Source organism: Muscardinus avellanarius (genome assembly GCF_963383645.1).
Source record: "Muscardinus avellanarius genome assembly, chromosome: 5".
NCBI lineage: Eukaryota > Metazoa > Chordata > Mammalia > Rodentia > Gliridae > Muscardinus > Muscardinus avellanarius.
This window is the reverse complement of record NC_137790.1, coordinates 16,549,039-16,562,949: the sequence shown is the minus strand read 5'-3', so window position 1 is coordinate 16,562,949 and position 13,911 is coordinate 16,549,039. Positions and strand designations below refer to the sequence as shown.

Sequence of the window (13,911 nt, the reverse complement as noted above, 5' to 3'; positions counted from 1 at the left end):
GGGTCTCTTAAGCCAGCGAGGCTGGCTTCGAACCTGCGCGATCCTCCTGTTTCCGCCTCCCAAGTGCGGGGATTACAAGCGTGCGCCACCCCACACCCAGCTGTAGGTTGCCTTTTCTATATAATGGGTAAGATGATTCTGAATGTCTAAGTGTACATTTATATATGCATTTATTCTGGCTATATAAATAATTGGAAAAGCAAAGTGCAGTGTCCCGAACACTATTTTTAGATGTAGAAAAGTTATGGGAAAGAGTCAAAAACCTTGCTATGAGAAAATGTCCCACTACAGCAGTTCCCAGAATCTCACTAAGGATGGCTAAAGAGGTTATTTATATTTTTCCATTTTTAGAGACATTTTCCTTAAAATATCATTGCAATTTCTTGTTTTGCTATCCACATGAGAAGCAGACTCAAAGGTTTAGTGGAAACAGGACCAAAAATAGAGAAGTTAAATATATATATAAATAACAAAGATATCACATACTTAGAATGATATATTTTCCTAATCCCTTTGAACACTACTTATCAAATACCTTGGTTAAAGTGTATTTGGGCTAAAATCTCTTGTGAGACAGAACTATCTATGCATTGTTGCCTTTTTATTCTTTTATTTGAGATGTTTTCCCATTCATTCTGTTGATTAATTCAATGCTAATTTAACAGGTAGAGTAGAATACCAATAAGTTGTTTTTAAGTTTCATCTTTTCCTTCTGTCATATACTGTCAAGCGCTAAAACCTCAGGTAGAAATGTTTGACAGATTTTAGTTAATCAGATATTTAAAGCATATAATAGTCACAATATAATTGAAGTCTACTTTAAAATGGTCTTTGGCATTCTTTAAACAATCCCGTGCTATTCATTCTTTTCCATTCCAAGATTAATAATTCAGTTTTAATTTAGCCCTTTGAGCATGAAAGGGTATCCTACTCTGAAATTGTCTGATACCTATTAAGACTATAATTTGTTTTTATCCCCCATCACTTAAAAATAACACACTATGTGACCTTGAAAAATAGGATTGAGCTGGCCAGTGTGAAGGAACAGTGGAAAAGTTAGGTAGGTAGAAGTTTTTGCCAGATTTCATTCATTCTAGATGTATATTGCCAAAGTTACTTTCATATAAGCGGGGGAAAAGTTTTTGTTTCAATGGGGCAAGGGAATACGTGGATGGAGGAAAAGAAGGCTTGCCACCTTGCCTATTTATTTCAGAGGGTCTCTGAGTATTCGGACGCACAATGAATGGGGAGTGTGACAGCGTCTTTCTCTTTTCCTTGCAGCTGGAAGACCCAGGAGAAGACCGGGCCTCAGGTGCCCACATGATCAGCACGGCCAGGGTGCCTGCGGATAAGCCAGTACGCATCGCCTTTAGCCTCAATGATGCCTCAGGTATGCTGTGATTTGGGGGAAAGGACACCCCACCTCCCCTACTCCTCTCTGACTCCACAAAGGATGCTTAAAATCCCATGTTTGCATGACCTGACAATGGTCAAGGATATCGCAGTGCATCCTGCCTTGCGAGATCATGGCTTCCAGAAATACCTCTGGCGATGTCTTTCTCCACCTTGATTAGGTTGTTTTAATTCATTTCTTCTTTTTCTTTTTTCTTTCCCCTCTTTCAGCTTTCTTTTAGAATAAGATTTGCATGGAGTTATAACAACTCCTAAGGATAGCAAAGTGTGTCATTGTTAAAACTGCAGGAGGAAACGTTTGTTAAGAGCTGGCAGTTGGTTAGGTAATATAAAAATATCCCTGTCCCAGTTCCAGCAGCATGTGTTGAAGCCTAAGTTCGAAATGCTGGTTTTTTGTTGATGTTCCCACACTTCCGGCTAAATAAACAGACCTTGGCTAGAGAAATGAATGGGGCAGGTGAGGCAGGCCCTCTCAAAATAGTAAAGTCTGAGGTGAGGTTGCTGTACTTAGAGCTCTTCGTCATGGCTCCCCTTGATGACCTCTTAACACACATATTAAGTTGCACCAACTTTAAGCAAGGAACCTCATGTGGTGGGAGGTCAGAGCAAGGAAAGGAAGGCAGGGCTCTCTTCTGTCAGTGGCTGCCATTGCTCTTAGTTTAATGTCATCTGTAGAAATCACAAGCTCAAACAACATTACCATTTAAACCTTGGGTCTTCTGAGGATTGATTCATATTCTCATCTCTCTTTCCCTTCTTCCAATCCATCCCATGCAGGGGGGATGCTTTAGAAATTAATGACTGAAAAGGGGCAGGGTTCTTCTAAAATAATGTGCAGCAAGGAGCTAGGCTCTGAGGTTTCTGATGAGACACAACTAATGCAGGCTCAGGGTTACCACAGCAGGTGGTTATGTTGGAGACACATCTACCATGGAGCTTCCTGGATTGTGTGGGCCCCAGTGGAGGATGTATTCCAGAGTAGGAAGAGATGAAGCCTTAACTAGTTTTTTCTTTTCTTTCCTCTTTCTTTCTTTTCTTTCTTTCTTTCTTTCTTTCTTTCTTTCTTTCTTTCTTTCTTTTCTTCCTTTCTTCCTTTCCTTCCTTCTTTCCTTCTTTCTCTTCCTTTCTCCTTTCTTTCTTTTCTTTCTTTCTCTTTCCTTCTTTTTTTCCTTTCTTTCTTTCCTTCCTTCTTTCCTTCTTTCTCTTCCTTTCTCCTTTCTTTCTTTTCTTTCTTTCTCTCTTTCCTTCTTTCTTTTCCTTTCTTTCCTTCCTTCTTTCCTTCTTTCTCTTCCTTTCTCCTTTCTTTCCTTCTTTCTTTTCCTTTCTTCTTTCTTTCCTTTTCTTTCTCTTTCTTTCTTTCTTTCTTTTCTTCCTTTCTTCCTTTCCTTCCTTCTTTCCTTCTTTCTCTTCCTTTCTCCTTTCTTTCTTTTCTTTCTTTCTCTCTTTCCTTCTTTTTTCCTTTCTTTCTTTCCTTCCTTCTTTCCTTCTTTCTCTTCCTTTCTCCTTTCTTTCTTTTCTTTCTTTCTCTCTTTCCTTCTTTCTTTTTCTTTCTTTCTTTCCTTCCTTCTCTTCCTTTCTCCTTTCTTTCTTTCCTTCTTTCTTTTCCTTTCTTCTTTCTTTCCCTTTCTTTCTCTCTCTCTCTCTCTCTCTCTCTCTCTCTCTTTCTTTCTCTCTCTCTCTCTCTCTCTTTCTTTCTTTCTTTCTTTCTTCTTTTCTCTTTTCTGTTATTGGAGATTTAACCCAGGGGCACCCTACCTCTGAGCTATACTCCCAAGCTATCTTATTTTTGTTTTGGAACAGGGTCTTGCTAGGTTGCTGAGAGTCTTGCTAAATTGCTGATGCTGGTCTTGAATTTGCAGTCTTCCTGTCTCGGCCTCCCAAGCACTGGGATTATAGGAGTGCACCATCACACTCAGTTGAAGAATTAACTCTTTCTGATTCATTTTTCCAGCATTCTTCCCATGACTTGCTGTTATACTATATTTCCACTAATGGGACATTCTGCTAGACCCTGGTGAAGAGAAATTCTCCCAATAGGAAAACCAATCTATCCCAATAAAGAAATGACAGATGTCATCAATTGCATTTCTATTTTGTGTTATGAATTCACACACTACTTTTGGTCCTTAAAACAAATATTGGGGCCCAGAGACCTCTCTGTTACTAAGTAATGGAATTATGACCTAAACTCAGTTCCTTAGATCCACACGTTCAAATTCTCCTCAATATTCTCTATTACTTCTCTAAATAGTCAAAGAAAAGCCCTGTCAGATTTTAATGAATTTCATAAATCCAAGATTTCAAGGAATTGTCAGTATACAGGTAACTATTAGCTCTTAAGACCTACATGTGCAAACCCCAAATCCAGGCTTTTCTTTCTTTTTTATTGAGGAATTGCTTCTGTAGTTACACATCATAGTGAGGCTCAGAGTGACAGATACACATGCACACAGCATTCATTTTATGTTTCCCTCTGGGTCCTTCCCCGCTCCTGCCTCCCCATGGATCTAAACTCAGATAGTATTTATACCGATACAGATAACTTCATGTATAAACAAAGGATTATTTAAGTATTCCATCATCAAATCTCCCCCTTCTTCTCCCGACCTCCCTCCCTAAATCCCCTTCCCCAATTCCACTAGTGTTTCCCCCTCTTTTTAAAAAAAAACAAAAACTTAAATCCTCTTTGTTTCCCAGTTTTTCTCAAGTTTCTACATATGAGTGAAAACATAAGGTCCTCTACTTTCTGTGACTGGCTAATCTCAACATATTATTCTTGATTTTCATTCATTTTCCTGCAAATGACATGATTGCGTTCTCTTTATGGCTGACTAAAATTCCATTGTGTACATATGCCAGAATTGCATAATCCATTTGTTTGTTGACGGGCACCTAGGCAGGTTCCATAGTTTGGCATCACAATCCACGTTTGAAGGAGGTATATGATTTCTTCTGCTCATGTCCCATATGAGAAGAACAAATTCTGTTGTGACCAACAGCCTTACAATGAAACTTCAGTACTCAAAGCTTGCTCATCTCAAGCAATATAATTACATCATCATTTCAGACCAGACAAATAAATGCCCTGTAATAAGGAAGAGCCATAGAGGCTGAATCTTGGTGTTGGGACTGTGTAATTAAATTCTCCCTTGAAGTACAAGATGTACAATTTGTAATTTATTTGCCACCACCTTTAAACTTTCTTTGTCCCTGACTGGGAGCTCTTGAATGTTTTTCATCAATGAAATTAAATTTCAGCCGGGCGTGGTGGCGCACGCTTGTAATCCCCGCGCTTGGGAGGTGGAGACAGGAGGATTGCGCAGGTTCGAAGCCAGCCTTGCTGGCTTAAGAGACCCTGTTTCCAAATAAAAAAGTATAAAATAGGTCTGGGAGTGTAGCCTGGAGGTAGAAGGGCTTCCAGGAACCCCTGTACCACAATAATAATAATAATAATAATAATAATAATAATAATAATAATAATAATAAATTTCATTGTTCTAGTCTCTTTCCCTTCTCTTAAATGTTTCAAGAATACCTACTTTTTCTGGATGCGGTTGTGTATACCAGTAATACCAGTACTTGGGAGGCTCAGAAAGGAGGAGTACAATTCAAGGCCAGTCTCACCAATTTAGAAGGCTTTCAGCAAAAAACCCTGTTTCAAAATAAAACGTCCCTGGGTTCAATCCCCAGTATCACTCACTCACTCACTCAATCAATCAATCAATACCCACTTTTGAAATTTATTTATTTTTACTTTTTTGGTACTGAGAATTGAACCCAGGGGCATTCTCTCTCTAAGCTATACCCACCAACCTTTTACTTTATTTTGAAGCAGAGTCTTATTAAGTTGCTGGGAGTCTCCTCAGGTTTCTAAGATTGGCCTAAAACATGCATTGTACTGGCTCAGCCTCCCAGGTACTAGAATTATAGGCATGTGCCACCACACCCAGCAAAATTTGTATTTCATAATAGTTTCAAAAGGGGGTAATAATTTAAATAATGCATACCCTCTATTCCTACAAAAGAAGCTTATGAAGTCTTAAAATAATTATTTTAATCTTATGATGAATGTGTCTGCCTGTGTCTAGAAAGGGTACCTACCTGAAGAATCAAAGACAAGGGTCGGGAACTCAGCATTTCTCGGTCTGTCCTGATTAATTACCTGAAAGCACACATCAAAACATGTGTTCAAAGGGCCTATTTTTGTATATTCTAATTCAAGAGGTTCATTATTGTCTTTATGAAGAAAAAGAAAGCCCCCTCCCAGCATGTCATAAATGCAAAATTTTATGTACTAGTCAGGGTCCGGAACTCTGAACTTTTCCATGCCCATGAAATTACAAGAACACAAGGAGACACTGTGCAGATATCTGGGCCACTCCCCCTGAATTCTTGAGTAAGGAGCAGGTTGGGCGTCACACAGAGCAACACTTGCCATCATGCAAGCCGTGCATGCCTTCTGAATGCCAGTGCACATGGCCTGCAGACCACACAGTTAGGGGGAAAACAAAGGGAAATATCCTAGGCTTTCATAGTAAATGGGGGAAGCTCAGAAGTTTGGAAAATAATCTCATATTGTTTCATTTATTATTGTTGAGTTTAAGAAAAAAATCTTTGTGAACCAATCTCTCTCTCTCTCTCTCTCTCTCTCTCTCTCTCTCTCTCTCTCTTTTCTTTCTTTGTGCTATAGATCAAACCCAGGGGTTTTCTACATCTGAGCCACATCCCTAGTTCTACTTTGTCATTTTTCTTAAACAGGATCTTTCTAAATTGCTGAGGGTGAGGGTATCACTAAATTGCGGAGGCTGGTTTTGAGTCTACGATCCTCCTGTCTCAGAATTTCAAGTATTAGGATTACAAGCTGGTGCAGCCACACCCAGCTAATATGATGCACTTCTTATAAGCCTAGTCTAGTGCTAGTTTCCTTTAGCTGTTCATTTTTGGACTTTTTTTTTCTTTTTTCTTTTCAGTGTGTGTACATATTCCTGAGATGTTTTAGTGGAGAAGTTAAGGAGGTAGGGCTTTGGAGTTAGAAAAGCATGATTTCCAGATTCACGTTCATCAATATTTGTGTGATCTTAGATGAGTCATTCAGTCTTGGTGGAATTCAGTTTCTCATAAGATTTTTAGAGTAGTAACTCACAGGGCTGTTGTAGGAATAAAACAATGACTTATAGGTAAAGTATGTTGCAAATTACTTGACGCAAATTAAGCACTCAATTTTTCCCTGTAATTGTGATAATTGATTTTGAGAGTTAAGGCAAATGCACGAAGCAGTTGTGGGTCTCCTACATCTCATGCATCTCCTTGATGTCCAGGTAGATTTTATAGAGCAACTGACCTGCAGTTATTTAGGGACTAGTTATCTAGTTAGTGAACTGATCATCAACTGACCTTTGTTTAGCTCCTATGTCTCTGCACTCTGCCAAAGCTGGTGGAATGTGCGAGTGGGGTACACATGGCCCCTCCCACAGACCCTATAAGTGAAAAGACTTGGAGAAAAGTCTGTGTCACCCAGAGTCATTGGTAATAGCTTCTCGGAAGAGGTGATAATACAACCAGGCTTAAGGACAGGTAGGTTATAGAAAGGCAAGGCAGGAAGGATGTCATTTTTGGATACTACATACAAAAGAGGGAGCTACATACTTTTTAACCATTTGTCTTCCTATTCTCTCCAAACAGAAAACATGGGCAAAACCTAAGAGTCAAAAAGAGCATGGTATGCTCAGAAAATGTGAAAACTTTAGTCAATTGGAGAAGTCTGCTCTATGGAGTAACTTCTTCCCTCCCTCCCTCCCTCCCTTTCTTCCTTCCTTCTTCCTTCCTCTCTTTCTCACTCTTTCTTTCATTTTTTTTTTTTTTTTGGTGGTACTGGGGTTCCTGGAAACCCTTCTACCTCCAGGCTTCACTCCCAGACCTATTTTATATGTTTTTATTTGGAAACAGGGTCTCTTAAGCCAGCGAGGCTGGCCTCGAACCAGCGTGATCTTCCTGTCTCTGCCTCCCAAGTGCGGGGATTACAAGCGTGTGCCACCACGCCCGGCTTTCTTTCATTCTTTAAAAAAATTTTGAAACGGGGTCTTACTAAGTTTCTGTGGCTGGCCTCAAACTTGCCATTGTCCTGTCTCAGCCTCCCAGACTGGAATTATAGGCGTAGGCCTCCATGCCTGGCTCATGATTTCTACCTAGTCCTGCCTTGAGCCAGATGTGCTAGAGGCCTAACATAGAAACATATTTCTGTGTAATTTCTAGTAATACACTGGAGTTCCTGAGCAAATCCTCAGTGTTCAGTGAATGGGTTGCACTTATCAGAAGCAAGCGAGTTTCAAAAGTTCTTAAGCAAGCGATTAATATAAAAATGGTAAAAATTTGTGGAACAATCCAGAATGTGGAAAGATGAGAGAATGGAAGAGGTGTTTTATAATGGGACAATTACAAGTGATTAGAGCCTGTATTTCAGAATGGCAAGGGTTTGAATTCAGAGTTCATTTTGAAGGAAGAGTTGATAGGGCTTGGTGACGGGCAGAATGGCCTCAGTGGATGGGGAGTTGGTCTGTTATTTGATAGCTGAATGGCTACAAGACTTCAAATAGGCCATGAACTTCCAGGGGCCTTATTAAGGAAGCAAAGTTTTAGAGAAAAAAATATGTAGCTCTTTAAGATATAATCATCTTTTCTACCCTACTATCAGAGTTCTTCATGAAGCAATCCTTAGCTAGCCATAATTCCTAGAAGTAGAGATGTCTTTTTTTCATAGGCTAATGATATAATGGGTATTACTTCCAAACTAGGAATTCTTAAGAGATACTTTCCTAAACTTGGCCCTTCATGGAGTTAGTTTACAAATAAATAATGTGTAGAGAAGAGAAATATGAATTTAACCTCTTGGGTAATTAGAGAATAACTGATCCTTTTCTAATTAAAGATGATTTAAGAGTTGGATGGACATTAAATTTTATGTTAAGCACTTGAGAATTTTCTTTAGCTGAGCTAAAATCTAGCACACTCTCGTTTAGACTTTTGGAGTTTCTTTCTTCTTTTTAAATTTTTTATTTACAAAGAGTCAAGGATACCAGTGTCAGACTAAGCTGACACTGGTGACATTTTATTTGTAAAAAATTCTTCCAAGCTATTAGAATTTTCATATTTGGGCCAAATTTATCCTATGACATTTAGTTTAAAAATCTCAGATCCATGAGGAGAAAGTTCAAGGGAGGCAGGGAGAGATAAGGGTAGGGGTGAAAAAAGGCTTAGGTTCATTAACAGAAATACTACCATAGACTGTGTGTATACATATGAATATATACCAAAATCAGTCTGGGTACTCCATATTGGGAGGGAGGAAAACGGGGAGGGGGCACCAAGAGCGTGTGCATGTATGTCACTGTCAATAATTATTTACATTATGATGCACCAATAAAAGCACAAAAATATAAATATAATTATTTACATTATGATGCACCAATAAAAGCACAAAAATATAAATATAAATATAAATAATTATATTATGATGCATCAATAAAAGCACAAAAATGTAAAAAACTCAGATCCATTTCACTGATGTCTCTTTTAAACAATGCATATATCAGGGTGTTTTTGTGTGGCATTGGGAATTCTGTGGAGTAGCTGAAAGAGTCATCCTTGACTCTACCAAGCTAAGTATTGCTTCATGAAGAACTCTGATGATAGGCTAGAAAAGATGATTATATCTTAAAGCTCTCTCTCTCTATATTTCCAAAGCTGGGAAGGGTGTGACTGTCTTTTGTATACATGTACAAAACTGGCTTTCAACAGAACTGTGATACAGATGTAGAGCCTCTTATCATTGTCCCCCTTCCTTCAACTTTTTCTGACTTTGGGGTTATTTTCTCTTCCTTCTTCAGAGCCCAACTGTTTCTGGTATTTTCTTTTCTCTAGCTTCTTAATCCTTTGAAGACTCTGGAAAAACTCATTTACATCTGAACTATAAATGAATGTTGAAGTTTACTTTTTTACTTCAGTGTTTTTTTTTTCTTTTGCATATCCACTCAGTCATAAGTAAAAAGACAAATTTCAAATCCCTGGTAGCTTGTTAAAGGTTGCATTATGGAAAAACGGCACTCAGTGCCATCTTAAACTCTCTCCAAGCATCTGCACCCGCCAGACTCTGCATGTGAAACTTATGAATGCAGGGTCAACTAGATGTCCAACAGACTCTTCTTGTAGTATATGTTTTGGGAAGATTATATTATAAGCTAAGTAAGTCTAGTGGTCTGAACAAAGGCTATGGGGAATATATGATTATTTTTAAGAAACATAAAGCATGATGAATCAAGTCTTTTATAATTAAGTCTACTGATACATGATCTTGTTTGTCTAATAACTCGGGGATACCAATTAGAATAACATGGTATTTGTTAATTATGAAGAATTGACAATCTGCTGGGTATTATATTAAATCTCTACTTTTATCTATATCTGTATTCACATACATAACCATCTCCACAGCTGTACTTTTATTTTATGGACCTGAAAACCCAATGTGTATTAAAGAATTCACATCTCTAGTGTTTAATAATCAGAAAGCAAAGGTTTATAAAGCTTTTGATGTGGCTCAAAAGCACGTGATGATCTAACAAGAATCTAAGTGTCTAGAAAATTTTAAAAAGTTTTTTGATGTATTAGAAATGTGTATTGATAGTCTTATATGACTTATTTTATTTCTAGACATAAAATATGAGTCTCAACTTAGCTTTGAAATGAAACAGCTCAAGACCTTTTATGTAAAAGTAAATGGAGTCTCAAAGAAATTATATTAATTGCTCATATTCACTAGTTAACAAAGCTTATATTCACTAATTAATCAATTTAAAATTCTTATACAGATCTGTCCTACTGAGAGTTGTTCCTATTGGCCAAGTTTTTAGTGATTAGAAGTCCTCACAGATAATTGAGTCCTAGGGGTTTTCATTTAATCCTCAGCACTGAAGCCACTGCCTAAGTCTTCTGGCCTCTGAAGTGTTGGTTTGTCCCTGGTGCTTTGCAGGACAGTGTCTAAAACACCAGCCCTCAGAGGTTGAGGTCATCCTACGGATATGACAAGAGCCATACCTTAAGGGGCACTGAGCAAGATGAAAATCCAGAGCTCCTTATTCGAATTTTATCATTATTATTGGTATTTGCAGGGCTGAGGGTTGTACTCAGCAGCATTCTACCTCTGAGCCACACCCCCAGCCTTGTTTTACTTTTTATTTTAAAACAGAGTCTTGATAAGCTGTCAGGCTCTCCTTGAACCTGCAGTCCTTTTGTTTCACCCTCCCAAGTACTGGGATGATAGGTGTGTGCCACCATACCAAACTTTCCTTATTCAAAAATTGATAAGAAAATTCCAGGCACTCCAGCAGAGCATTAAAACCAGTGCAGAGACTCCCGGGGGAAGGGCTCTGTGTGACTGTGCAGGGCACATGTGTATGAAGCTGCCTCTGACTGGCTTCAACTGCAGGAAATAGAAGACCCCGGGCAGGATGCATTTTGTATTCCGGTTGAGAAGTGGGGTGGGTGTGGCAACATCTTGTGAGCGTGGCTACTTTTCCTGAGGTTTCCTCCTCTGTGCAGAAATGTAAACTCTTTTTTTCCTTAGCAAAGATTTAGAATTTCCAACCGAGGCCCCAGTTATGTCTACGGTGAGCAGAACGGGAAGAGAAGATAATTGATCTCAAAGTCAAACCAAGATATTAGCCAATTAAGATATTGTTTCTTGAGTTCTCTATATTCTAGATATTAGTCCTCTATTGGAGAAGCAGTTGGCAAAAATCTCCCATTCTGCCAGCTCTCTCTTGAGGTTCTTCGTCTTCTGTTTTGGGCAGTACTGGGATTGGAACCCAGGGGCACTCTACCTCCGAGCTATGCCCCAGCCCTATTTTTATTCTTTATTTTGAAGCAGGGTCTCATTGAGTAGCAAAGGGTCTCACTAAGTAGCTGAGGCTATCTGTGAACCCAGATCCTCCTGTCTTAGCCTCCCAAGTACTGGGATTACAAGCGATCACCACCACGCCCAGCTTCTCTTGAGGTTCTTGATAGTTTCCTTTGCTGCACAAAAGCTCTTCAGTTTAACACAATCATTAAAATTTCTTGTGCCTAAGTGAAAAGTTCTCCCTAATATGTGGAACTAGGGAGAAATTGGGACATAGAAGACACCCCAGACAGAGGAGGAGGAACCTTAGCTGAATGAAGAAGGAGACCTATCTGAGGGAGATGGGAGGGGGAAGAAGGAAACATCTCAATGGAAAGGATGTACATATGCATTATCAAGGTAAATCACTGTGCTCACCCTGGGAAGGAGGGGGATGAGGTAATAGGGCAGGAGCTGAGGGGAGGCTCAGTGAGTACAGCGTGCATACCGTGTGCCTCGATCACCATAAACTTCACTAAGATAAGATGTTGATTACAATGCACCAGTAAAAAAAACAAAAGTATAAATATGTAAAAAATATATTGTTTCACTTATAGGTTCTCAAACACTTTTTCAGACCTGGTCTGGCTCTGATGAAGTTTTCACCCCTTTTATATAAAACAATAACAAAAAATTAAGGGCATGGCAGTGAAGTTAATTTGTAATATGTTTGCTTTTGTCTATAAAGATAAATTAACTCAGTATAATGAGCACTCCATTGATATTCTTATGATTTTGGTGCTAAAATGTTTCTGAGACAGGTGGATTGGCACACTCTTGTAATCTCAGCATTCGGGAGGCTGAGACAGGAGGATCTGGGTTTGCGGCCAGCCTCAGCTGCTTAGTGAGGCCCTTTGCAACTCAGTCAGACCCAGTTTGAAAATGAAGAATAAGAAATAGGGCTGGGGTGTAGCTCAGAGGTAGAATGCCCCTGGGTTCCATCCCCAGTACTGCAAAAAAAAAGTTTCTGTCATAAAGAGATACTAATAATACACAGTGATTATTTTTGAATCATCTCCACTAGCTAAATAAAAAGTTAGGTACTCTAACCATAATTCCCAGTACTTTGGGAAACTTGTACTCGTACTAGTAATTCAAGTCTGGGAAGCCAGGGGGCTAGAGACGAAGAAGAGCAGAGGGGTATGGTAGGAAGAGTCCTGGGCTGGGAGAGTCCCTCTGTCTCACGTGGCCACCAATCGCCAAGTCTTGGGTGGCTTCTGTCCTTCTTGAGACCTTGTCCTTAGCTCTCCTTGGAGAGGACTGGGCCACACAAATGTTTATTTTCCTTTCGGCCTCAGCATCCTCTAAACTCAGATTGCAGAGCTCATTGCTAAATACCAGTGAAGATTTGGATTAACGGACCAGGGCATCCCATTTACCCATTTCATGGAGAAACACAGAGAAGGCACTTTAAGGGAATCCGAAGACAGAAGGGTCACGAAATCAGCCCAGCAGCTGCTCTGCAGAGGCTGAGATGAGCCCGTCCTAAAATGTACTATGGCATTTCATAATGGCCGGGATACCAACAAGAAAGTTCTATCTTAAGGACCATTGGCTTAGTCATACTCTGAGTGCCAAAGGGGCAGTGACTGTCAGCTTATTAAGAAACAAATTCCTCTTTAGATATTTCCTCTATATTTCCTCTTTGAAGAAATTCCTTCAGATATATTTTTGCCTGGCCCTCATTAGGCCAAGGGTGCCATTTTCAAATTTTGGAAAATGACCGTCAAATTACTTCCTTAAGGCATTAAAAATATAAGGTAATTCATTAATTTAACATAGAGTCTCGGTCCCCGCTTTGCACATAATGGTCACATTTTAAGGATTTGGTAGATAAATTTTAATAAAAGATATACTTGCACTGTGATGTTGTCCCATTATAGACATATCTAGCAACTGTCTCCATTTTTTTTAAAGCTACATATGCCAGGAGGGTCTCTCGGTATAGCTACTGTACAGTCTCCTTCATGCTCCTGGGCTTGTCAAAACAAACTTGACTGCTCTCAGGAACTGCGATCCAGTATCACTGTCGAGATGTTTTACAACGATTTGGCCAAATGTTTGTGGAACAGCTGTCCTACTCGTCTGCCTGAGTCATTTTCGTCCTTTCCTTCTGGCCCAATCCTGTGATTCATCATTCTGCTTTTAGACTATTTGCCTATTTTTAAAACCAGTCAAAGAAGGCAGCCACTGTTTAAAAGTAAACACCCCACACATCAACTTGGGGCAGTTTTATAAGCGGCTTCACAAGCCCGGAAATTTCTGGCAGGGAGCGATGCCAGAGAAACCAGATGGCATCGGGCAGTGAAATGCGAGGCTGGCGTTCAGACCGGGGAGTCTGACATCTGTCTTTGGTTTTTTTGTTTCCGCTGCCATTTCCTGCTTGGGTTAATCTGACTGGATCCATTCTTTCACCAAATCCTTTCATTTTGCTTATCTCTAGATTATCCAGTAGAGGTTTCTTTTCACATCTTTCAACAGGACTTTCATTTCAGCTAGAGAACTTGAATCTCAAATCTTCATTTATCTGCAAAAATTATAGTGATGTTCACTTGCAATGGACTGTG

General features: G+C 39.4%; 1 protein-coding gene across 1 annotated transcript in view; it reads left to right on the top strand.

The window, feature by feature from the left end:
* Nucleotides 1–1,320: 1,320 nt before the first annotated feature.
* The window catches only part of MAP3K7CL (MAP3K7 C-terminal like), a gene marked incomplete at both ends in the record, with an annotated part of 45,126 nt that continues 32,535 nt past the window's right edge, over nucleotides 1,321–13,911 (top strand). The window contains one exon of the mRNA XM_080696349.1: nucleotides 1,321–1,390. Within this exon, the coding sequence (XP_080552475.1) occupies nucleotides 1,321–1,390 (70 nt within the window). The remainder of the gene's footprint in view (nucleotides 1,391–13,911) is intronic.